We start from the raw sequence: 27,675 nt of genomic DNA, 5'->3' as shown, positions 1-27,675 counted from the left end.
ACAGCATATTTGTATAGATTTCATAACCTAAATTTATAATGCAAAATCAAGAATCTCATTTAATTCCCTGCTTAAATTAAACATTCTACTTCGATATAGATACATACTTCTTATATTTTTGAATATGGAAAATACCTTTTCTTCAATAGCACATCAAATACTAAAGAGGTAAGAAATGTAATTTTGAGCCTCAGAAACATCAATTTGTTTTCTTATATGCATATTTGCACATGCACACGATTATGCTTAAAGGACCGCTTTAAAAATTCATGTCAATGCAGTGGATATTAAGGATCCCAGTGATACTATACATTGTAAGTACACATAATACTTGTGTAACTAATTCTATAATATCTCTAAAATCATATGTAATATATACTCATATTTAAGAAGAAATATTGGAACTTCCAAGGTTTTATCACTAACTTCAACAGAGCCAGTCTATCACTCAAAATATTTCCTCACTCTATGTTCCCTGCAATACTCTGAAATTATTAGTTTTCCACTGCTAAACTTGCCAGAGTTCTGTTATTTCATAATTTGCTACTTTTACTATCTGTGCTAAACCATTTGCGTTATTGTTCACAGGCAAATTCATGCCCTAGATGATCTTTCTTAGAATCAAGATTCAAGATTTCTAGATTTTTCAAGATTTCTTTTAATTATTGGAGAAGGGGAATGGAATGTTACAGCGAGCACGAGTGTCGTTTAGTTAGTTAGTTGATTTTAAACTTATCCACTCCTCTCACTTGGGGAATACCACACTGGACACATATTCTTCCCATGTTACATTTTAAATATTCTAGTCTCTAAACCAAACAATACATTACTGCAATTTTTAGCCCTGCCCAGGCAAGCTGATCTGTATGGTTTATGCAAAGGTCAGCTTGTTAGGAAACACGTATTGTGGCCATCTGCAAGCCTAAGATACTGGCAGGCACAGTCACCACATCCAGTACAATGTACCCTGGGTTATTCGAAGGGCCTGGTGTGTTTGTCTTGTGGTGAAGTCCATTACGCCACGAATACTTTCCAGTCTGGGATAGCCCATCATTGCACTGCACTTATACCATCTCTATCTGACGTACTGCGAGCTGCTCTCTCAGAAAGGTGTGATATATTGATACAGTTAAACTAAAAACTCACTCCAGAGTCAGCAAGAAAAATTTGGCGAGGTATTTTGTAAAACTTTGAAAGGCAGATGAAGTAAAACAGTGTACACTCATGTTTTCTGCATTTGTGATGGGACGCACCATTCTCATCATGAGCCTTGCAGTAGTCTCCTCCTTAATAGAGAAAAATTCTGTCTTTCTCAATTATGCCAGTGTCCACTCTACAATTGTTCACTATCCATTAGCTGAGAAATAAGAAGTTGCCGTTGCCAAATGGAGCCAAGCACCAGCATTTACCGTACCATTGTCTTCCTTCTTGTGCCAGTTATGTACCTTCTGAATTGCACCACAGGGGGATAGCAGCCTCCAAAGAAGTGCTGCAGTCCCTCTGTCTGCACAAATGCATGTGCAAATGACAGGACAGCATGGAGCCAAAGCCATGAGCTAGTCCCTTCTTCCCTGAATCCAGGCACCGATAAAAGAGTGAGAGCATCTTTCCACTTCTGCACCAGGAAAGTCGCATTAGTGGACATATCGTATGATCAACATGAATCATGCAGTACCAGTCATATCCTTAGTTTATAATATAATTTTATTTTGGTCCAGGTGTCCTTGCTCACCACAAGCTTCCCTTGTCACTCTATGCAAGTTATTCTTGTTCCCATGACTTTGACAGGGATTAGGTGCGTGTGAGACACCTCCAGGGAGACCTAGAAGGCTTTTTACTTCTCTGACAGATTCTTTGTGTCATCTCTGGCTTGGGAGTTTGCAGGGATAATGATAGTAAAGACTCTACGACTCTATAAAAGCAAAATGAAGACTAGTATTACGACATTAAACAATGCTGTATTATGTCAGTAATAATGAGACAGTTCTTGAGAAGGCACTTTCATTTGTACATTTCCCAACTAAGATTAAAAAATGGTGAGGGCATTGCTTACTTAGGACCATGAGACTGAGCCTTAGGAAGCAAAGAAACACAGGCAAAGGAGATCAAGGTGCTTTTCTCATACATTTCTGCTAAACACAAGGAGGAAACAATTTTTTCCTCTACTTGTGCTCTTTTGCATGTAGTAAACACTTGGCAGAACTTCTATAGGCGATAGGTGTTCTCCCAAAACACCAGATGTCATGGCTTAAGGAAACATAGATGATGGTGGCAGGTGGGAGGAGGATTGTAGAGTTGAGGAGGGGAACAACTGGGAAAGAGCTATGAGGAAATGCGATGGGGTTTGGTTTGGTTTGTTTTCCAGGAGGTTACATGGAAACAGAGGCAGCAGCTCAGGAATCTCTGGGATTAGGCAAGCTTGGAACCCAAGCAGAAAAGGACCGAAGACTAAAGAAAAAGTGAGTGCCTTTTTCATGTGACTTTCATTGGCTGAAACTTGATTCAAATGTCAGGTTTTACGTTGATTTTACGCAGACATTTAAGGAGAAGCAAGACCATCTACTATGACAATTTATCACTTAGCATGTGTTTTTCCAGTGTAGAAGTTTTTAAAGCTGCATATAAAATATAGGGAAAAAACACTGAGAGTCTTTCAGTTGTGCAATATTGTTTCATTTGTGAAAGAACATAGCTTTATGAGAAAGACACATTTTCTATTTCAGATTGTCATTAATTCCATGCCTTTTGCCTTCTGTGCAATTCTTAAAAAGTAGGCAGGCATTTAATGACTCACTACATAGATTTTTTTTGAAAAGGGAAAAAATGATTTTTTGCATTATCTATTGAGCACATGATTATTTCTCTCTATAGAAGTCAAAGGCTCCCCATAAACCCCAGCAGCTTCACTTTCTTTTTGCCTGCCAGCAAATGGCAATCTAGCTTTTTGTTCACACAAATTATATAATAATTTAATGCTGTCTTTGGTGCACCTCCTTGTAAAACCAGTACACTGACTCATAGCAGCTGCCAGGAGCTAAGGAGAACTATTAAAATAAAGCTGTAAACACAAAAGAAACCTCTTGGCAGCATCACAGTTCCTGTGTAATTAGAGGGTGTCAGAGAAAGATGGTACTTAAAAATGACTTTGCAAATTCATTCTGTAAACAAACAGGTTTATTTTTCATTAACTTTAGTGCTCTTATTTGGATTCTGAAAGCCTCAGGTTTTAAATTTGCGGGGCTGTCAGGTTTCTTTCAGTTTTTTAATGCTCCTTTGCAAAGTTTCGGGAGAATTTGCAATTCTAATCCAAAGAATCTAGGGATAATGTTTCAGCTTCTTTTTAAATTTATATGTAGAATATTTTTAATCACTGCTTTCGTATCAAGCTCCTGATGAAAGAGAACTTTCAATGTACACATCCTTGTAATGTACAAATGTAAGTGTTCCATTTAAATCCGCCTCAATTTAGCAATTAAAGATAGAGAAGCAGTCATTGTGCTAGCTGCGAGAGAAGAAATGTTTTAAATTCAATTAAGAAACTCACAATAACATTCACAGGGATATTGCAGTTGATGAGTCTTATCCCTATATTTCTTATCTACACATTTTTATCACTCATTAGTCATTTAGAAATATATGGATGTAAAGAGTATATTAATATGCTTTTTTACTAAATCAAGAAAGCATCTTTGAGACGGTCATTACCATTCATAAAGAATACCATTGAACTTTCAGCAGTCCCTATTTATCTTCCAGCTCTGAGGACTGAAGGTACCACAGTACTGAAATCACTTTGAAAGAACCAATGTGTTCACTTTGTTCACTTTGTCGTATGTTAGTTCTTTAAATTGGATAAAATAATGTAAGACTTGACACGTACTACTGCATACATGACATGACTACTTCATACATGAGAGTGCCTACCAAGTTTTGGGTCTGGAAATAGTAGGTGCACAGGTAATCTGCTATTAGACTTCTGCCTAATCTCACACAATTAGACTTCTTCATGCTTTCTGTTTTTCAAGTCTTTCCTTTTTTTCCCCTGTGTCTGTCTGTCCTTGGTTCTTTATGGATTAGATATAATCAAAATGTCGTCTGCTGCAAGGAAAGGAATCTTTCCTTTGGGACTATGGCTATTCATCTAGTCTGAACTGTATATTATTTATGCTAAGTATATGTTATATACCCGTGTCATAAGGATCTTTAATTTTGTCCCCCGTTCCTTTAGATTTGTCTGTCTTCATAGCTTTTCACTTTGGAATAGTTTGGAATCCTTACAGCTGTTTTTAAGATCCCTCTTAATTTACTATTAGAGGAAGTTTAATACACATTGCTGGTTTACATACATAAATAGTTGTAGAGGAACTGTAATATGGCAAAAAGTAATGTCTTGTGTTAGAGATATACATGAGATTCTACTGAATTATGATAGTCATTAGCGTGCCAAGCTATCAATAGGGAGTAAGAGAGTTAACATTTCCTTGTAAAAAAAATGCAGTCACGTATTTGCATGTCTTACCGTGGAAAGTGTTAAGTTGAAACCATCCAGAAAGTCATTTAAATGAAAAGTTCGTCTCAGTAGGTCAGATTCATTTTTGCCAAAGCTTAACAAAGCATAACTTCCCCTGGAAGCAGAGCCTTCACACACATACGGTAGCTGCAAGATTACTAATCTGGGTAACGCAAATGAGAATAGTATGCTGTGTAACATTAACAATGATAGTAAAACTGCCCCACAAACTCTACAGAGACAGTGAGCCCAATCACTGGAACAGAGAGAGCAAAGCACTTCACCTTGTAAGGATTTCTATGCCTAGTTTAGGTTAGAACATAAAACACCAAGACAACCAGGCCCACCAAAAGGAGAGTCAAAGGACAGGCTAAAGCAGGGAGGCACTCCTTTGTGTTACATTTCAGGTCTGGGAGAGCTTTACTTATGCTGGCTTTGTCACTTCCTTGAAACAAAAAACAAAATCAAAACCCCACAAAAACACTCAAACGGTGATCCCAGAGCCAATCCCTTTTCTATAAAACCGGAAAATACCACATACTGAATTTGTGTTTCTCTCTTACACGTGTAAGTCAAATAAAATGGCTTTCAGCCCTGTTAACAGCTCAGCAAACATCTCCTTTGGTTCAGTAGTAGCAGAAAAGCAAGGATTCTCCCCTTGACATGAAACCAGAGGTCTGATTCATCACTGTGATCAACACACGAGTACTGTCACCAGTACTAATGAGTTTCACCAGAGTCTGCAATTAGCTTTGAGTTAGTAAATTAAAATTGAATAGAAGTTACTGTAAAAGGACAGATTCCTGTTAAAATGTTACCGTGGTATTTCTTTCAGTTGAAAAATACCTTAACATGCTAAATTTCTAATTCTGCACTTTTGGATGTATTCAAATTCATCGTTATTTCAGCAAGGATGCCCTTACCCCAGAGATGAAGCAACACGATGTTTCAAATTGTCCGCTGCTACAGCCAGTAGGTACTAATGGTCCACCACGTGTCCTGGCCACCTGCTCCCCAAGCAGCAAAGCGTGTGCATTGACCCTGCTCTGGCCTCGAGGAGTTACAAATATACTGCAGCGTGTTATAGTATTTTAGGGCAATTTACATGCATAGATTAGATTACTGAATAATAGCTTTCACTCTGAAAAGTTTCCTGAGAGTATATGATAATTCTGGAGACAGTCGCCTCTCTGGTGATTATAGTGTCATTAACCTAAATTTCAAAGTTTTCCTGCTTCTTGCTTAGAAGATGCCATTTAGATGTAGAATTTCTTTCAGTTTCAATTGACTACATAGACATCATTAAAATGTAATTAACAGTTTGTCTCAATGATATACTAGACACTTATAGGGTCTAGCTAGACACTTATTCATTCAGCATTTGGTTATTACATTAGATTTGTTAGGAACGAGTCTTTCTCCTAAGGCATCAAAGAGAAATTAAGGGAGCTATGTAGAATTTTTGAATTAGACCCAAGATGTTCCTAAAATCATCTGAAAAGATGAATTTAAGTTGCCTGACTCATCTATAGGTGTCTACTCTCAGACATTAAATATATGACAGCTCTAGTTGATATTAAAACTTTTTAAGTCTTACTATTTGTAAATTGAGTGTGCAGTCCTAGAAAACAAAAAATGAACGTCAGGGGTATTTAGAGCATTTAGGCTATTATTCCATTGCTTGGTGAAAATAAGTTATGTTGGTGTGTGACGAAGAATAATGCACTGCATTTTTATGATTTGAACTAGCCTTTCACCTGTTCTATACAAAAGCTGTTAATATTTTGTATATAATGTCTTCTGCTTTTTTGTCTGACTCTCAGAGCCTGTTTGCCTGATCAGTAACTTCTTCAAGAAAACTCAAGAGTTTAGAACTAAAAATATTAATGGCACTGGTACCCTCTATGTCACCATTACATTCAAGTCCCCTAATGATTCAAATAATTTGCACTCATCTCAATCATAAATTTTATTTAGTTAAGGTATACTCTCAAGAAGGCACCCATCACTGAAATGAAGAATGGAGCTTTTCTCCTACTTTTTGGTTGGTTGGTTGGTTTTTTCTAGTGATTAACCAGTCTCCCCATGAAAAACGGTTACCTAATTTCCAATTCTGAATTTTGTAGTCAACTCCAGCTACCATTTCTCCATGACTGTGTATATGCTATCCCCATTGTCCGTAACATCATCCTTTGTGGGTGTTTTTGCACTGAATACTAGGATGGTGCACAATAACTTGGCCTTGGCATTCACTCAGGGTTGTCATGATATCCCAAGCTGGGACCCAGGGTAGGAAGTCTCAGATCAGTCCAGTTTCTATCGCAACTCATAAAGGTTTGGAGAGGGTCTGTAGACAGGCATAGCGTCCTCTGGGACAGCAGAAGTTGATCAGCATGTGCCCCACAAGAAAATTCATACCTCAGGAAGATAACACTGCCTAAAATCAAATAATCTGTATTCCCCTTAAAAACGTATTCCCACTGACCTCATCTCAGGTAGCAAATTAGGGCGCTTAAGAGAAGCTCTATAAATGTTTTACAGTCCTTTTCACTAAAATACTATATGAAGAACCCTTCATAAAAATCTTCCTTAACACTGAACTCAGCCAAACTTGAAATATTATAAACAAATAGAGCCATGTTTGCTTCCCTTTTTTGCTATAACCATTCCAGTGAACATCAATTGTACTCTCCTTGTCCACAGTCTTGCTCAGGGGTGATGTCAAATCATCCTTACCCAAAAGCTTCACTGGGCGCAAACACAGCTGTAAAGGGTCTTGCTTTGTCTTTCAAAGTGCTGTATAGCTGTGAGTGCCAGTAATATATATCCTTTTCAAAGGTAATGCTTGATTTGATCTGCAACAATATGCAATATTGCAGCAAATAAGTATCTGCCTGAAGAAGGAAGTCAGACAAGACATAGATGTCTTCTACGTTTGCATAAAAGTATGTAATGGTTTGTCATAATCACTGATATTTCACAGGATATGTTTGTTTCATCCTGCACAAGGTACCAACATAAGGCAAGGCTTGAGAGACATTTAAGTGCTATGTAGTCCTAGATTGCCACACGGAGGTGGATTTGACCTTGTGCATGCTGCTAGTACAGTTTGAGATTAGCCCATGCCATCACTTCCTCAGCGATCCCAAATACACATTATCTCCATGAAGAAAACTTTTAATGCAAGACAGCTAGCCTGGATCATACTGACAGGATTCTGACACAGAAGGTGATAAATCCCCCACTTAATTAATATGAGTGTTCGAATAACAATCGTAACTTACCTCATGGCCGATGAATTAACTGCACTGTGTCATACTGCCACCACTCCTCATCTTCTGGTGGTGTTAGGACGAGCCAAGAACAGAGCTTTACCTTCACTTTTTTCTTCAATTTTGTTTGATTTGACTCTGGACAAGGATTTATTAATTCCACATTTCCAAAATAAGCTTAAGATGTGAAGTTTATATTTTCCAAGGAAAATCAAAGTAAAACCATTCTTTACTATGAACCTGGTTTGGGGAGATTTACTCCACAGGTAGGGACTTTTGTTTGCCAGATATAGCCTCCTGCCTTCCAGTGGGTTGCAGAAAAGTCTTGATATGCCAGGAGATGTACATAAGCTTACATAAATTAATAAAGCCTTGTAAAATCAAGACCTAAGTAATTCTCATATGTAAAAGCGTGGTGTAAAAAGAAATTCTTAGTATTCATAGCCTTACAATTAACCGTGCAGAGCGAATTGCCATGCTGTTGAGTCTCAGCTGACTACAATGACGTATATGTTAAACTGCAGTAACTTCCATATGAACAGAAGAGCACATTGTATTAATTGACTCTTCTTTCTTTCTACCTATAAAAAAAAAGGAATGATAGATGTTGATAAATTCCTTTGATAAATTTGACAAACTCCTAATAATGCTTCAGTCTTTTTGTTGGTTTTCATGTCTATATATCGTTTAAAAATTGGGAGCACATAGGGAAAAGTCACAAAATGTAGGCCTTATGTTGTGGTAAACCACAGTTAAATAAAATCAGTAAAAGAAAACAGAACACTGGGACTTAGATTTGCCAGTGGAAAATGGAAGTTTTAGATCCCTATCAACAAACTACTTGAAAAAATGTCTAGGTAGATTTTTTTGTGGAATAGGAGTTTGAAACGCTGTAGTTATTTAGTTGCTTTTGAATCCACACAATGCCCCTTTAATTAGGTTTTATGTGTGCAACTGCAATTAAAATTTGACATAGTGTATTTGTGACTACAAATAATCTCTGTCCTCTGCAGTATGCAAATAGCTGTTTCTAATGATTTTCTTAATTGCACACATTTTGAAAAAATGAATCCAATTGGATTAATTAAGGTCTTTTTCTGTGCCATCCATCTAATGTTCCTGTATGCTTAATGCTTACTGAACACCGCTGTATCCTAAATGTACGTGATTTATTTTTTTTCAGTAGCTCTTAAGAATACTATGCCTTTTTTTTTCCACAATTTTTTTATTTACTGAATCTTTAGGAAAAATTCAAGTTTTGCATTTAATTTCTTCCCTTTCTATCTCATCTAGGAGAAACTACCCAATGTGGCTAGTAGCCTTCCGACAGTTCTTCCGTCCTTTCTAGCAAAGAATACTGTGTTCAGTAGCTATTATTTTCTATTTTCTCATCCCAGTGGAGGAAGGAGAGTTATTCAGTGTTCTGATATGCAGTTTAGGATTGTCTGCTGTGTCCACCATAGTTTTCTCTTCCCTGGACCGGTGTCTTATCTTTGAGACATACGTAAAGAAGAATTTTCATTTTAAGCTTAATTCCTTTAGCAAATATTTTTACATTTTAATGGAAGACCTTTTCAAATTGTTAGCCAGTCAAAGCTTTTGCAATGTTAAAAATGTATCTTGCTATTACATTTGATACTTGGAGCCTTTTTTGCATTGCAAACATAAGGATATATGGGTGTTTATCTTGCAGAGGATTATTCAACTTTAATCAGATTATTCTGAGGAAGAAAAACATGATACAACAATTATTATTCTATATCTATGTCATATATTTTTTAAAATCTTGTATTTTAAAGATAATATTTATATCCTTTGACAAGTTTTTTTTTTTATTCTTTTCCTCATAAAAGATAAGGAAACAGAATAAAGCCCCAGTCCCTGCCTTATCTACACATATAGGCCTATCTATTGCAATTTGGGATTTCTGGATAAGTATAAGCATCTACCCTCACGCATGCAGCTGGCTCCCTAAATAATGATCTCCTGCAGATGCAAATATCCTGTCAGATTAACTGTAGAATTAGGGTTTAAGAGAAGAAAGGATAAAACACAGCAGAAGAAAAAAAATTCTACATATCTTTAGTTTAATATATGTCTAACGGAAATCATTGTGTTCCTTCAATAAAATGGTGATAAAATGGTTGTCTTATGAAAAGGTGAAAGCTAGAATTTAAAGATCCATTTTTTTCTGCTCAATTTTATTATTCTGCGGACAAGATGCTCAGGAAGTGAAGGAATGTCCTTGATCCTCTGCTTCTATAATGGAGGTGACTGGAATGGCTTTCAGGTCTCAGAAGTTATCCCCATGAGACTGCAAACTGCCAACTCATTAAAGCTGCCAGAAAGTTACTCACATTCCAATTAATCCCCCTGTTTATTTCTCTCTACCCATACTCAAAGGAGTATTCAGGGGAAGATGTAAGAAGTTGGAGTTCTTGTTCAATAGACTCTAGAAGGTCCAAAATTAAAAGCCTTTCCAGCAAAGGTGTTGAAGTCAGTCTTTATAGTTAGCTCAGTAGAAAGTAAGCATGATGGAGATTTTGAACCCAAAATCATAAATGCATATTCAATTCTAATGGTACTTCCATCACATTTGGTAATTGTTTGAATAATTCTCCAGACCATTATTTATATTGCATGCCTTTGTTGACCTTCCTTTCCTTAATTTTCCTTTCTTCTGTGTATAATTTTGTCATTTGTTTCCGTCTGCTTTTCTGTATCACACTTTCTCTTCTCTCTCCCAGCTGTTCTGCTGATCTCACACACATGAAAACAAAATGTAAGATCTTGAACACAGCCCCCTCCTGAACTCACTGAAATGTCTGCAACCTCTTCTTAATTAATCAAAGCACAGGATTTTCACCCCAAAGTTTTCTACAGCTATATCTACCAAGCGTTTTTATATCTCGGTAAATCATTTGTTAATAGAAATATAATTTTCTGAGATGTCTGGGTTTCATTCAGGCATATAATTTTCTTTTTATGATGGCAATTAAAGGATGCTGAAGAAATTTTATTATCAGCCATGGCATCCTGCTTTCTTCTACAGATACTGTTACCAATTATATTGGCAAGAACAGGTTACCTAGAGGGCAAATCCCTCATACCAGAATTACTGCTAATCTAGTATTAGTATGGCTGCTCAAATTAAAATATTACACAACTTAAATAACCATTAGAAACGTTAGTCACCTCTGTGCACGAAATCTGCATACTCAAAAAAAAAAGCCGCCACAAACCCCCAAGTCTAGGTCATTCACGATTACTGTAAGATATTTTGCTAAAATATTAGTAAAGTGCACATAGAAAAGTAAACCTTGGTTTGTAGTCCACTAAATTTTATTTTGTCTCTGTAATAATTTGCTTAAATCCACAGGTTCGTGATTTTCAGGATTTTTGGTGTTACACAAAAATCATTATGAAATTATTCAAATCTGGGCAAATGCTTTGATTTGAAAATCTGTTTCACATTCACTGTGTTTACAAATCTTTGGCACAAATATGTACTGTACATGGTAGGTGTGCTGTGCTGAGTGGTACCTAATAAATAGCCAACATCAGTTTAATGAAAATCTCATTTTGAAAGATGCATCTGTTCTTCACAAGAACATTTAACTTCTTTAAAGCATTCAAAAAACAGTTAGAAAGATTTCCGTAGTTGTAATGGTGGTATTATTTTATCTATCATATGATTTATTTTTCTTTATGGACTACTATATGTTCATTAACATTTATGTGCTTTTTTTTCCATTCATCTCTCTCCATCTCATGAAAAGCATATCTGGGTAAGTTAAAACACCATGGCTGCTGAACATATTCATTTTCAGCACCATGTTTATTTTCTATGTTTTATTCTTATTTCTTTTTGTTTTTCTGTGAACCTTATGTAACAAATCCATGCACAAAACTGACCCAAATGAAAACTTTCAAAGGATTCAAAATAATGGTAAACCTTAACAGAATACACAAATTAAGGTCAGGACTTGCTCCTGCAGGGTTTAACATAATGGATTAGCTACTTGGGAATAACCGCTGTCACTTTTTTTAAATATTTGGGAGGTCTAAAGCCTGGAATATCAAAAACGTTTGAAAGTTTAAGTCAGTGAAAAAAAAGGTGAGAGTGAAGGCCTAGATTAACAAAAACTGTTAAGGCATAAATTCTGTTTAATTAAATCACAGAGCAGACTCATAAATACTCTAGTAATCCAGAGTACACAATTATTTTTTTCTGTTTGAGCCCTCATGCTGTGCAGTAGTACAATAGTATTTTATTTGTGCATATAATTTTACTGTTTTCTTTTTCACCAGGTCATTTTTATATGTTTGCTCTTGTTTTTTTTTAAGTGTTAACCTGATATCATGTTTAAAATCTTCATCTCCTTTGATCTATCATACAAATGTTATTTTTTCTTGAATAATTTTTGGAAATTAGGGAGAAAATTTCATCTCTTCAAAGCACTTATGACCTATAAGTTTGTGAAGGTATAGGGATAAAAAACATCAAAGAGAACAGGGGTTACCACATTAATTTAGGATATGTGATTATTAAACGGCTTTATGAAAATAGATTTGATAACATGTAATCAACCTGGGAACTCTGGGGGTCTCTAATGTAGTACAGTACATACAAGATTGCAAGGGTGTGTATTATGCAAGTCTGTTTATTTCACAGGTGGTTTATTATTTTTTTAATAGTAGGCCTCAGCAGCTCTAATTTGCCAGGGTCTGTATTAAGTGTTCCTGACCATGCTTCACTTAGTTTAATATATGTCTTCAGAAGAAAGAATGCTGCCCTTCATTTTTTATACACTTAAAATGAACACCTATATAGAATAATTACTGCATTGTTAAGTCTGCTTTGCTAATCTGTTTTATCTGGGATGGTGTTAAATTTATAGTTCCTTGTTTTATAGATTTAGAAACTCTAATTTATTAGTTACATCTTGATTTCTGTATTTCAGTCATTTTTCCAGAAAACTCCTTAAAGATGGATACAAAATATTTTGTAAAAAAAAGGAAATTTAATTTTGCCTATTGTTCTCAGTCTGACTATTATATCAAATATCAAAAAGGAGAAAGAATAAGGATTTCAAATTATTTAAAAGCCCGGTCACGTAAGTGCCAAAGTTGAAACAAGATCTGACCCAGTTTTTAACTAGTGCAGTCTTTAAATCGGATGGATCCTTTCAGATTAAATTAAACCAACATTATATGGCAATATCAAGTCTGAGTCTCTTTTGTTGTTTTTTTCCTACTTCCTACTTTAAAACATTTATAGTCTTGCAGAAAATGGATAGATAAAATGTAATTTGTTACTTTCTTATTTGACATTTAATATCATTCTTGATTTATACAAATTCAACTACTTTATTTTCTTCACGCAATGACCTTAGCCACAGGATTCTAGCCTCTCTTAAATATTTAGCAAACGACAACAGAAAAGATAAAATCCAAATCCAGATTAATTAATTAGAAATCCTCTTTCCTGAATGTTGGAGTCTTTGAATGTGGATATGTTAGCATTTGAGAGGCAGATGTGTTTAATCTTAACTTGAAATCATAGGATTACTCAGATGAATGTATCGTATTTGGTGTATCGTTTCTGTCTATTCCTATCTAGAAACCAATCATGTATAATAGTTTGTCATAAACTAAACATTTTAGTATTCATGATAATAATAATTGTGATAGTGTCACTAATAATAATTAGAGGGTCTGATAGGTTAAACACTTTTGTCTATTATCATTTTGAGAAAATGTCTATGAGTAAAGGCCATTTCATAGGATCTAAATTGCCCGTTAGCCAACATTTTTAATAGATTCTGCTTGTATTTAACTAATGTGATTTGGCTCTTGATTCCACCATGCCTCCTTTTCAATTTATCTCACGATTACGATTACATTTTAACTAAGAGACATTATAATTTGCACAATATAATGTCCCTGAGGACTTTTCATGTGAACCCTACTAGAACTATCAGAGTAAATGTTATTATTTGCAGAAATATGAAGATCTGTGTTGGAACATTCTTCAAGTTTCACTAAGACAGTATCTGGACTTTGTGTGCTACACGGAGTGTCTGCATTCTGTGTATCAGAAATGCTAAGCTGCTGGTTTTGGTTTGCTTCATGGCAGGGAGCCTCGTCTTCGTAAAGAAAATTGAATGTCACTGAATGACACACTTTAAATCAAGATCTTGTTAACTTCCCACACAAAGTCTATTTAAAGATTATTCTTATTTTCGATAAATTTCTTTCAGTTTTATGCACTGCGTTGGTGAGGGCTGCTGATACAGAGCTAGAATTTTCCCGTTGCAAGAGAAGGATATATCTGAAATAGAAAATTTGCAGGATAATAACATCGTTTTGCTGTTATCATTTCCCCCTTCCTTTTCCTCCCATGTACCTCTGCTGTCCAGAGGGATATTGCAACATTCGTAGTCCCCCTGGTACGAGACGGTTGTGCTCTCAGCTTGGTAGGTTGGTTTGGGCAGTTGTTTGGGCTCTCAGAAGAATGGTGCTAAAGAAAATGGCCCAGTGTAACATTATCCTTAGGAAGTAATTCTGGGGAGAATTAAACATCATAAGTCAGTGCTAGGGACGGAGCCCTGCTTCTCTGACACACAGCTCCACAATACAACTTGACGTGACGTGCTGTCTCTGATAAAAGACTGAAGACAGCCCACTTTATGAGACACTCTCTCTAAAACAGACAAATACAAGCATCTCTCAAATTTTGAACGAAATCTAAACAGTTGATTTAGTCAGCATTTACTGACTTTGCAAAACCAGGCTCAGGGTAATGATATATTTTAAATAGCATATTGCAGTTACTCCCGTAACATCTCCAGGAAGAGATTTTTATTCAACAATAATGTTATCTTTAAAAATACAGCTTTAATTTGGAATTCATTCCAGTGGTAGTAAGGTTTAAAATCTTACCTGAAAAATAATAGCATTTATAGTAATGCCTAATTAATGTCAATTCTTCCTTATCAGCTTGTTTTCATATGTTGCAAAAAAACTAAATAAGCATGGAAATAACCACATTTTTAATTCCCTACCTCCTTACTAATGCAAAGAGGACGCATTATAATGTGTAGTACTCTTCTGACAAAGTCTTAGGAGGAGAAAATCCTCATGTTCCCCTGCAAAGCATCTTCTGAATTAGAGAAACTGTATAATGCTATTCACAATCCCCAAACCCTGTCTTCGTAATGAAAGGAAGAGGGAGTGATGAGCTTTAGGGTATTCGGCTCTTCTTCCTTCTGTGATCAGTTGTCTCTTTTCGTAAACAAAATGGAACTGCAGTCATTGATATTTAGCTTTGGGGACCTTCTGTTTTCAGGAAGCCAGTGACTATCCAACAAGAACAACAGTGCATTCAGGCTGTTCTAAAATATTCAGATTATATTCCCAAATAGGCAGATCACCAGATTAATTTTTCTGATGAATAGCATTATTGATAAAAAATTATACATGTTTTTTTTCCTACATGACTCCTTTAATTTATTTGGAAAGAGCCGAGTTTTTTTCTATAGTACTAGTTCCTATCAAAAAACCCAAGAGTTTTCTTAGACTGCCAACTAAAGAATATCTCTCAGTCAAAAAATAGAATTTTGGGGTTTAGTTCGGAGCAAGGTGTATAGGGTTTTGTGGGGTCCATTCTCTGCCATGGGACACCAGACCTGGCCAGACAAGGAAGGGCCATCACTGACCTGAGGACAGCCATGCCAGCTTGCAGCCCTGGTGGCAGCAGGAGCCATGCACCTGAGGGGAGGTACAGCACTGCTGTAGTTTCACAGGCATCCCGTGAAACTACATACCTTATCCACAGGTAGCTGGGAGGTGGCTGTGTCTAGCCATGCCTTAATTTTGCTTCCCAAGCAGCCAAGCGTGTATGTGTCTGTTGGCCTTCACTCCTTGTCTCCCTGGGAATGTGGGATTCCTGCACCTCCACCAGCTACTGAAGGTAACATTTGTGTACCCAGGGAGCAACTCCTTCTCATTTTACTGAGGATTTTGCTTCCATAGAAAGCAAGGGTAGCTCTACAATGTCTTTGGACATCTGAGTGACAAAGGATAAGGTATGTTGCAAAGGAAGTGTGGGAGGAGAAGCTAGATAAACTTCAGTAATGCTGTCAAGTATTTGTAGTGTTACATATTACTACAGCACAAACATAAAAAGTAAAGCAGCTGTCTTTCCATTAATATTCAGAGCCAGGGATTTAAACACGTATGCAAAATTGCATATTTGAGTTCCATTTTCTACTAAAGCCAAATTCTCTCCGTCTGGCCCATCGGCAGTGCAAAAATCCCAAAAGGAGTGTTCCTTACAAGCGAGATCACCCCATCGCTTTTATCTGCGGTGATTTTGTAGTACATATATTTGAAAGGCTGCTAAGGCAGTGAAGAATTGCCAAGGGATAACTGAACCATAAAGGCTGTAGTAATAAAGGAGGACAGCGCAAAATTGAAGCTATAATTCCAAGATTTCCTTGTTATCTGGGAATGTAAGCAAATTTTAATACTACATTAGCATAGTCCCTGTCTAATTTGTTTTTCACTACAGCTTGTTGCTGAAAGCATTCTTCTATGTTTCCCTCAGTAGGGGGCAGCTGAAAATATGTTACTAAATACAAACTACAAAAAAAAGACTTTTGAAGGACTTCTTTTTCTATGCCACCACCACAGTGAGGACTTTATTCCTGCTCTAGGAATACAAATGTCTGGTCAAATGGTTGAACAGGTTTAATCTAAAGCATTCTCCTGTTAGTCTAGCTGACTGGCCTATACATAACTTTATCAAATATTTAATACTGCTGTATTAAAATTATATTTTAAGCTCTAAGAATGATGTTTTACATAACACACTCATTGCAGTCCAGAGAAGCTGCAGATACAGGAGTTGGATTGGTGTCTGATCAACTCAATAGAAAGGTATCCATGTATACGTATAAAATTGAGAAACCACATCAATTCCATAATTATAAAAATGTATACATCAGTAAACCTCACCTTTGGTATGTTAGGTGTTTAAAGGGATGTCAAAATGCACCAAGGAAAAAAAAGAGACAAGTCAAGAATAGATTGAGGAATATGTTCAAAAATGGGAAGGAGCTGTATTGTTCACTGGTGTTTTCTATGAATTTTCTATTCCTGTCATTGTGCTTCACTGTTGTTACGCTGAACAAAAAGGCACACATGCATTTATGTTGTCCTTACATACACCTCTGCGTATTTAACAATTTTTGATCCATTTTTAGACATGAACTTCTGGAAGAAGCTCGAAGAAAGGGTTTGCCTTTTGCACAGTGGGATGGGCCAACGGTGGTTGCCTGGCTGGAGGTAAGGGTTGGCTATAACTTGGAAACGTGAGCAGTCACATTTGTAGGCTGCTTCTGTGTGCTCATCCTTACAAATTCTAAAAGGGATTGTTGAAGTCTCCTCTCCCCTGTGCACTGTACCATGAGCACTAAGCAGATTTTTACACTGGATGGTGTAAATCAGAGACTAGAGCTAAAAAAAAAGTACGACAGGATTACACAGGAGAATGAGGACAGGAAAAATGGCTTATCAAATGCACTCACCCCCCAGATTTTTGAAATCTTATAATTTCTCAGTCTCTAAATATCTAGGAACTCCACAGAGTTTATGTACGATGATGTGCTGAGGGGAAAAAAGATATTAGCTGTTAAATTTCATTTGAGGTTAAAACAGAAGCTATGTCTTCAGGAGTTGTAAGAAATTTAAGGAATTTGTAACTTTCTGTCTTTTTAAAATATAATGGAAAGGGCTGATTTACCTAGATATCACTCCGAACAGAAAAAAGAGGTATTCCTCTCGGCACTTTCACCCAGGATGTGGGAGATCCAGGTTGAAATCTCTCTGATTTGACAGCCAGTGCCTTCATCTCTGAAATCCAATCGTAGAGAGCTCTTCTTTATCTGGAGAGCCTAAATGAATGGGTTTTGGAACGCATCCAGAGAAACAATCAGCGAAACTGTCCATGAATTTTGACAAAAGCCAATGAATGCTTTGGGTGAAGGAACTATTCAAAAAATACTCAGATGCTGAGAGGAGGAGAAGGCAGAAATTAAGGATGTTCTTGTACAAATACACTGTCACTTTTACATGGCAGCTATCAGTTCAGTGGAGATACAAGCTCTTTGTTGGCTCAAGGAACAGGTGCCTATTCCTTGTCTATACCAAATATCTCTGTGTATTCCCACCTATTCTCATGTCTACTTTGGGTATCATCCATTGATCATCAGATAGAATTTTTAGAGTTTTTTCCCTTCAATTAAAAAAAAAGGTCCCCCTCCAAAGCACACAAAACACATTCCCCCAACAGGAATATGTTCAGGGAAGAAATGAAGGATGAGGAATGAAAGCAGATAATGTCTACAAAATTTCTGCTTCATGTTGGAATTACTAAAGGTACCTAACGAAAAAGATGAAACGAAAACTGCAGAAAGGCAGTTTGGGCATTTGCGCATGACCTTGGAAAATAGGTCATGGAAGATGATATCTTCCTTCCAAAAAAAGAAGGAAAAAATGTGGAAAAAAACGTGGAACATTCATTAATTTGGCCACTACCTGACTTTTTCATATGACTTTGACAGTTCTGTAACCAGATTTGTGTCAGAAATACTCAATATTACACTCAAAGCTGATTTGCTGGAAAGGTGAACATACAAAGGTCTATACATTTCTGAATACTGAGAAAATCTGCCCTTGATGTCCTCCAGGGTGATCCAAAATTTGAAGACATTTCTGTCAAGTTAAGCCTTAATCTTTTTTGCCTTGATTCTTAGCTGCAAAATAGGATATGCTTCCCACTGTCTCAGAGAGGGGCTGTAAAGAGAAGCTGAGGTCTATGAACTTCTGGGGAAATACGATGAGAGTAGCACAGGAAAGCCCATGAGGAAGTTCATGTTGCAGTATTCAATGCAGGTTGAATACTGATGATAAAAAGGTATGAGAGCAGAAGTAGTCAATTTATTCAGTGAGCATCAGCGCATTCAATCAGCAGATGGTCATTGTGTGAGTTTCATTCTTTCCTGGGGAAAATATAATATGTGACCCTTGGACTAGAAAATGAAATTAATATTAAAGGAGACAAAGGCCCAAACTAAAGAAATGTATGTGATCGCAATTGTGACATTTCCAAACTTTTCAGGGCTTAACTTTTCAGCCTTAGAATTTATGATGGTCATTTGTATGTAGCACAGACATAGTTGAGATATATTTTAAGAACTGTGGGTTTTCTTAACTAATTCTGGAACAGTATATCAATCTCAATACCTGGGTTCGCTGCCTAGAACAATTACTGTGCCCTCTTTTTCAAGACTGTTTTTATCTGACTGCATTTTCTGGTAGAGACAGCTGTTTGTTAAAGAACTAATTTACCGAATTTGTTAAAGAACTAATTTACCTAAGGAGCAGCAAACATTTGAATCTATTTCTGCAGGGCGAATAACTCCCAGTATTTACGCTTTCCTGCTTTTCAAGCGCATGTATGAAAAAAATTAATGTCAAATTTAATGAGAATATTAAGTGCATTTTAAAGCTATGCATAGTTTCCTCATGTCCCTTTAAGTACAGCTGCATGTACTTTTCATAGTTGGGGTTTTTTTTAATTTTTTGACTTTCACGGAAATTTGTATTTCATTACAGTTAGGTGGAATTAGATCATATTTGTAAGGTTCAGACTAGCATTGGATGGGGCGCAGTGGCTCGTCCCATCAGCTCTTTTGGAATCTAACATTCAGATCTGTTTTCTCTGTGACATAAAAGTGATCTAACAGCTGTCTTTTAAGTAAATATATCCCGGATAAGGTATAGACTCATTAACAACTACACAGTACTTCCCTGTGCTGGGAGAAATTAAATAAAATCCTTTCAGTTTGCCTCTGCTTTCCAGATTTGACGGTGAATTTACTGATGGCATATTTTTAATAATTTCTTTGGGATTATGTCCTCTTTTAGTAAATCATTATTAAGAGAAAAAATTAAAATCATGAAATCAGCTAATTCTGATGCACAGAGAGATATTCAAGATGCACAGAGAGATAGAGTTCTCGATGACTTCACTTACAGTAACAAATGCTCTGCCCCACTGAAATTCAAACACAGTCGATAATTGCCATCTACCCAGAATTAATAAAAAAATCTGAAAATGTAGCATAGAATGTCTACTATCACATACTGTCACTGCATTATCTGCTGATGGACAGGTTTCTATTTTAGAGTAGAGTAGAATAAGAGGCTACTGTAAGCCATTAGTAACTAATCAGTATGTTTGAAAAGTGCTTTTTGATCATTTATATTTGGAGGAATACTATACAGCAGTACAGAGAAATGCAACAGATCTATACTTAACAAAATTAGGTAGCCGTATAAACGTGTATATAAATTTTATGTATACAGAGATACTCTCAGATACATTGAAGGTTAAGTAGTGAAGGGTGCTTTATGCACTTTGACACTCAGTGTCACAAAATCTAGAATATTAGCTGTTTTGCCCAGTAGCAATCTTTTGTAATACATTATGCTTCCTCATCCCAGTGGGGAGAGTTATGTGCTAAAAAAGGTAATTCACAGCACTAACCCACGTGCAATAGTGATCTGGAAAATGGTGAGGAGAGAGGGCAGGGAGGGGCTGTTCTCCAGAGAGAAGCATCTTCTCTCAGGCTTCACAGAGCCTAGCAGTCTCCTGCAGTTAAGCACCTAGCGAGGTATGTCCTTGTTTTCCATTGTGTTATCCCCAAAATCTCAGTGATTATGGCATTCACTGCTTATGTCCTTCTCACGCTTTTCTCTATAGCGTAATGTATTTCACACTGTGACAATAACTTCCCACATGTATGTATCCCTGCTATGGATTTATGTCCTTTGGGAGTAAAGATCTGTAGACACCGACAATCACATTAATGAGGCAGCACAAAATGAGAACGCTGAGAAAACCTAGAAGAATTCATACTCGGTAGGTCCCAGGAAAGACTGCTAGAAATGGAGAGCAGCTCTTACAGGAAAAAAGTGGTGAAGCAAGGGGCTGTTGCTGACCTAAGCTATTAAAACTAACCTAAGGAGAGCAAACGTGTGAAGTGGCAAGTACACATCTTCTAAATGCACAGGTAATGTAGTTGTGCTTACATTTTGCTGCGACTTCTAACCTGTATTTCTAGCTGGGATATGACACCCTACCAGACTGTTCCCAAATTGTCAGTCCTCACAGACTGGTTATCTGCACTCTGCTTGGTTTATTTCTACCAAGAAAATAAAAGCTGAGAAGTGTAAGATTGTGCCCTGTGAGTACACCATGGGGACTGATACGCAAAGAGAGAGAAAGCCATTTTAGTACAAAAATGAAAAGAATAATCAGTTCCTCTTAGATTGTTTTCTGTGTATGGTAAGACTATCAAATAGGCAGTAACACTGACTTCTGCCACCACTTGCTCATTAAAGTCTTGGGAAAGGAGTAGCCCAGGTGATGGAGGCACATAGCTCTAAAAATAATTCAAAGCATCCCTTGCTTTAAAGTTCTGGTTACAATAAAAGCAACAAAAAGAATTCGCATGAAGCCATGGCAATTTCAAAGGTTCTAAAACAATTATGTTTTATTAAAGACTGTGATAGACATACTCATTTGCGTGTATTACCATGCTTATTCAGATTGATTAATTTTGTTTGAGAAATGAAGCAATGCTTTGGATGAACGTGTCCTTTCTCTCAACAGCTCTGGCTGGGCATGCCAGCCTGGTACGTTGCTGCCTGCCGTGCCAACGTGAAGAGCGGAGCTATTATGTCTGCTTTGTCCGATACTGAGATTCAAAGAGAAATCGGAATCAGCAATCCTCTTCATCGCTTAAAGCTCCGATTAGCAATCCAGGAGATGGTATCACTGACAAGCCCATCAGCACCTCCAACATCCAGAACAGTGAGTCCTCTTCAGCTCACTTTTTCTTTCCCACCTCACCCTGCAGGACTCTGCAGAAAGTCTTTTGCCGTAGAAGAGTGGCTCTATGGTAACACACACTTCACAATCGGTGGGAACGGTCCTATAGAGACTTAGAAGGATCTGTTTATCACTTGCTTGATTGTAGATCACTGATACTTTTCCTTTAGCAGATATTCTTTTTTTTTTTTAAGTCATGCTTTTGATTAACCTTGATGTTGTCTAAATAATCAGTATCGAGCCTCTTATTTGTAATTTTGCCTGTATTTTTGCCTTTCTCTTCCTTCAAGTCATCTATTTCAACCAAATCAGATTGTGTTTCTCTTTGTCTGTTTGTTTCTTTCTCTCTTTCTTTTTTTTTTTTCTTCTTGCAGGTGGGGGGCAAGGCAGGAGTGGGGAGAGATTATGTAGGAACACAGCCCTTTTGAATCTTGTTCCCATTTTTTTTGCATCCTTTCAAATGTTACCTGATCTGAGTCAGACGACTTTAGGTTCTTCATGCTTTTAAGAGAAGGAGTGATTGGAGGTGTGAAGGGAGCAGTGGAGCACGGGCGTTCAGTGAGGAAGAGAGAGACAGTGGCAGCAAACAGGAAGAAAGCAAGTAAAGAAGAAACACTGAGGTAGAGGTCTGAAAGGGAAGGGGAATATATAAAAAAGAGCAAGAAAGTACATTAGCAGAGATTAAGAACGTATGTGCTATATATAAAAAGCACCTTCTAATGAAAAATGCAGAAACCCAGGCCAAAATGATGAGGAGAAACAGAAACAAGATAACAAAAGGGGATTTTGATGCTGAGAGGCTGATGGCGATGGCTATGAAAGAGGCACCAGAGACTGTAACAAAAAAAAAAAAAAAAAAAAAAAAAAAAGAGGCAAAAAGAGGCTTGATCAGATTGGAAACATGGTATAGAAGTGAAGGACAATGACTACTACGCAAGTAATGCAGCTCAGACTACTAATAGTAAGATAATAATAATAATTTTAATAATAATAATTATATTGTGTAATGTTTTATCTTTTTTCTTGATGGAATTCATGGATTAGAGTTGAGATACCTTTGAGGGGTACCAGATCCACTGAGCTATATAAGCAACTGGGCAACAGGACTCTAATGTTCCTATTGACTGGCCTTTTATCTTCTCATTGCTAAGGTTCTTTAAATATTATAGCTCCCCATCTGTTATCTTCTCCCCTCAGAACAGTTATATATGCCATAACCATGGTAATACTATGAATCGTAATGGATTTCACCTAAGTGAAGCAGTATAGACTCAACATGATGTTGAATTACTAAACAAAATTCATTTTGATTTTAAGAGCATAAGAGCATATTTCAAAGCATAAGGCCACTGACACAAAATGAGAAAACAGTACATTCAAGCTAGAGACATCGGGAATCACTTTGCCTTGTTTTTTTAATTCTTCCTGAGTAACTGGCAGCACAGAGCTGCCCTGCCCTGGAATGTGCTTTTCTGAGTCCCAAGTCTTTCTGCCTTCCCCTCTCTCTCAGGAAAGGAGTTAATTTACTTCAGCTCGCAGGAAAACACGACACATCTCACCTTATGTGCACAGCAGACTTCCACACCCCCTCCCTGCCTCATCTCATTGTCCTGGTACTAATCTGCCTGAAAACAATAGGTTGAGGAAAAATAGTTTTACAAGTGAATTCTCTTGACATTTTTGATTTACAGAAACGTGGGGGAAGTAATCATTATTTAAATTACAATATGAGCATGTGATGTGTGCAGAATATTTAGGCTGGAAAATCTTTGAGAACTGAGGCTTACCTCCAGACAGAGCTGTGAGCTAAAGGTTGTGTTTGCCACTTGTGTATGAAATTCAGCTTTAATTATCATTCTTTCCTTTGTGACGGTGCTCTGCCGGATCCCATCCATCAGTTCTAGTTGAAATACTCCGTCGCGTCTGTTCAGAATCCTGTAACGAAAGACACAAACCAAGTTGTCTAAAGTTGTCTCTAGTTGCAGCTCAGTAGAGGCAAGAACGTGGTTGTGCTGATGGTGATGCTATACGCTGTTAACTTACAGTGGTGCTGCCTTTCTTCTTTACCACTGCTTACCTAATGTGGATCCCACCTGCCTCCCTGCGGGCCTTGTCCATAGCCCTCAGGCAATGTTTGGGTCACCCATGAAGAAATGGAAAATCTCGCTGCTCCAGCTAAAACGGTTAGTCTTTCCACTTCCATTTAAAATGGTTTCAGTGCTCAAAAGAGAACTAGGATGTATCCACTTTAACACAGATGCCGTATCTTCTGTAGAGATGCTCCCCAAGCACGCCATTAGAAAGTTACGGGAGTACCGAAATTGAATTTGAAGAACCGTTACATCATTTCTTAGCAAAAGAAATTACAAACAATACTGCGATCACAAAAGTTGTGTGAACCCAAAATCAGTGTTGGAGTTTTACAGTACATAATAGTTTCACTGCCAGTGTGAAACCTCATTTAGTGAAATGAAATTGTCGTGGTTACAGGTGCAACATTTCCCTTTGCTCCCTAGTACCTCTTCTAAGTATAGTTTTATATCTGCTGAAATAAATGGAAAGAAATAAGAAAAGGCTTGAGAATGGTGCGTGACACAACCCAGTGTTTTCATCAAAGCTAAGTCTTTCATGTCCATGCTTGTGTATTCATGCGCTTTGATTTAGGGTGCATGGAGTGTGTCATTTTTTTATTCATTTTTGTCAAACGTCTCCCTGCTTTGGAGGGACATAAGTAAATATTAATAAATTTTATTCAGTAGTTCTGACTTTTTTCTTTTACTTGGAACATATGTCAATTTAGGCTTTGTTTTTAGCATTACATCGTAACAATTCCAGGACAGCGCTTATAAAACACGATACAATCCTACAGTGAGATGTCTGAAAAACCTATCTTCAGTTTGGGAAACTTTATAGTCAGCCCAATCCATAAATGGTGGGGGAGGTACTGAAGCTAAATTTTCATGCAATAAAGACTTATTTCTTAGAATTTGACCTTGCTATACTATTTTAAGTTTTCCCATGAACATTCATGAAGCAGTTTCTCATCAATAATATTTTTTTTTTCTACAACTGAGCTCATTTTCAATTTTATTATCGTTGGTAAAGATAAATAAAAATATAACAACACTCAACTGACCAGAAGTAGATTTGATCCTGTTTAACTGGCCAGCCAGAAAAATAAAATTTTGCCATAAAAAATCTTATGTAAAAAGCTCCTTTACAACGCATGCACAAGAAGACAGCTTTTTATTGTGAATGTTCAAAATTTAACTAGAAACAAAAAACAGCATCTCGAATGCCCAGTTGTGTAAGTAAATGGTTGTGCTTTGATTGTGAAACCATAAAAAGTGTTTAAGTTAATGCTGTAAAGTTTCACCAAGCTATAATGATTTTATATCTTGAAAACTTAGCGAGATTTGCCCTACTAAGATTTTATGGGTTTGGTCTTGCAATTTTAAAGGTAGTTTAGCCCAGTGCATTGCTACTGACTGGAGTTATTTTATCAGCACATTTTACATGTATATTTTCATGTGTACTAAGATTAACAGAGACATGAAAACCACATCTTTTTATAACTCATTTTTGTTGTCTTTTTACCTGCTTTACTAATTGCTTCCTGCTGGTAACACAGAAGGAGTCTGAAGAAGGCAGCTGGGCTCAGGTATGACCCTTTCACATGATCGTTTTCAACGGAAAGCTAATAATAATGTCATTAACGGTGTATCGATATGCATAGAGGAGTATAGTATTGTGACAGTATGTCAATGATTGAATTATGATTTAAATGTTTTAGAGTTCTAATGCAAAGAAAAGATTCTCCGGACAAGTTTGCTACATAAAGCACAAAAAGGTACATATACTGTAAATAGTTTTCTTAAAAGAAATTACTACTTTCCAGAGACATCTTTTCCCTCCCAGCTGAATCTAGAAAAAGTATTTTCCTCATTTTTGAGAATTGGCTAATAAATACTGGTGCCCAGCGACTGATCAAGAGGTAACGGGCACAAACTTGAGCATAGGAAGTTCCACCTAAACATAAGGAGGAACTTCTTTACTTTGAGGGTGGCAGAGCACTGGAACAGGCTGCCCAGAGAGGTGGTGGAGTCTCCATCTCTGCAGACATTCAAAACCCGCCTGGACGCGTTCCTGTGCATCCTGGTCTAGGTGACCCTGCTCTGGCAGGGGGGTTGGACTAGATGATCTCCAGAGGTCCCTTCCAACCCTATGGTTCTATGAAAATATGCCAAGAGTTTGAGAACTAACATTTCTAAAACTACACTAGATTTTTTTTAGGACAATTGTATAAATCGCACCCGCGTATCAGTCTACAAATAGTCTTGTATAATTAGGAACAAAATTTTTCACTTTAGTTAGACTATCAATTACTTATATTCTTCAGCTTCTTTCTCCCTCTATAATGTATGCACACACTTACATACTCTTTCTCTGTTTACTTATGGCATTCCTTTTCTCTCCAAAATCTCACAAAAATGAGAGATGAGGGGACTATATTTTCCCCCACAGAAAATATATCCAGCTTGCACTGTGTTATCCTTTTGTCTGTAATGACAGGAGACATTCAAAATGAAAACAAAAGGATAGTTAGGCTTGAAAGTGATGCTCAAAGATGAGCACGATCCTATGGAGGAGGTGTTAATCTTGCCATTTATGAGTTCTCTTTTCTGTTAAGTTTTAGTAGTACCAAAATAATTGGCAATACTGAGATGTACAATCTATCTATTTTGCATAATAATTGCACAACCCATATAAAAATAGCTCAACATGCATGTGTGTTTTTCATGTACTTCGTTCTTCACCCTATTCAAATTTCATCTGAATGGTGAAGTAGCTTAATGCTTGAATGCTAACTTTTGGGAGGAATCTGGTTTGCTCCTATTTAAACAATTAATTTATTGAGCTTCGCATATGAGGCACTTAGATTTAAGCTGTTCATGGCTGAAAAGACCTCATTAATAGAATGTATTTGGTCACCTGCTCTGGCTGATGCTGAAGGCAGGTCAGGTAAGTCATTAGATCCTATTTAGGAACTCCTACCCCTCACTAATCAGTGACACAAACATCAGTTGTTTCCCTGGGGCCATATTTGTATTACCAAGTTTAATGTAGGATCTGCCGAGCATAAATATTCTAGGAGGGCGATTGAAAGCAAGTAAGATTATGAAACAAACACATTTTCATTGCATAATACATTTCCTTGCATTTAAAACTCAGAATTTAAACTACAATTTCTTATTGCAAAAAATTACATTTTACAAAGATATAAAACAAGACAGAATAGGCAAAACTGCTATTAGTAACAAATATCTCAGAGTGACTTCCACCTGAAATGTCAAAACGGTGAAAAACCGGCATGCTTTTCTTTTAGAATTTCTAAAGTCTCACTAGAACTCTCACTAGTGAGAGTGAGGAAGTCTCACTAGAAAATACCAGCGCATATATGTATTCTGTCTTCAGTCTGTGGTGCAACCTTGAATAAACTCAAGAATTTATTCCCACTCCATTTTTTTCTTTCCTGTAGACTCTGGCTTATGGTGATATGAACCACGAATGGATAGGTAACGAATGGCTCCCCAGTCTGGGTTTACCTCAGTACCGAAGTTATTTTATGGAATGCCTGGTAGATGCGAGGATGTTAGATCACCTGACAAAGAAAGATCTGCGTGTGCACTTAAAAATGGTGGATAGCTTTCATCGGTATGTTGGCGTAAAGACTACACTTATAAAGACGTTTATGTGTCTGAAGTAGTGCTCAGTGCTGCACAGAATAAATACACTTACTTTCTGTTGTTCTGGTGCGGAAAACCACACAGAAAAGTGACTGCTGAAAAGTGAGTGTCGGAAACCTGAATTGAGAGAGATTTCCTATAGCAAGAGCAACTGCATCGCAATTATGTCTTTCGTAACTAAGA

General features: G+C 37.0%; 1 protein-coding gene across 16 annotated transcripts in view; it reads left to right on the top strand.

The window, feature by feature from the left end:
- PPFIA2 (PTPRF interacting protein alpha 2) overlaps positions 1 to 27,675 on the top strand; it is a 341,503-nt gene that overhangs the window by 302,870 nt on the left and 10,958 nt on the right. For 13 of the 16 annotated variants that reach the window (XM_074574254.1, XM_074574223.1, XM_074574193.1 and 10 more), the window contains 6 exons: positions 2,366 to 2,459; positions 17,052 to 17,133; positions 21,527 to 21,727; positions 23,866 to 23,928; positions 25,377 to 25,406; positions 27,285 to 27,460. In XM_074574254.1, the coding sequence (XP_074430355.1) occupies positions 2,366 to 2,459; positions 17,052 to 17,133; positions 21,527 to 21,727; positions 23,866 to 23,928; positions 25,377 to 25,406; positions 27,285 to 27,460 (646 nt within the window). The remainder of the gene's footprint in view (positions 1 to 2,365; positions 2,460 to 17,051; positions 17,134 to 21,526; positions 21,728 to 23,865; positions 23,929 to 25,376; positions 25,407 to 27,284; positions 27,461 to 27,675) is intronic. The other 3 variants (XM_074574183.1, XM_074574304.1, XM_074574323.1) reach the window with 1 other exon arrangement.

This window comes from Larus michahellis, chromosome 1 (genome assembly GCF_964199755.1).
Source record: "Larus michahellis chromosome 1, bLarMic1.1, whole genome shotgun sequence".
In the NCBI taxonomy this organism is placed as follows: Eukaryota; Metazoa; Chordata; class Aves; order Charadriiformes; family Laridae; genus Larus; species Larus michahellis.
Note: the sequence above shows the minus strand (reverse complement) of the source record. Positions and strands in the feature narration are given on the sequence as shown.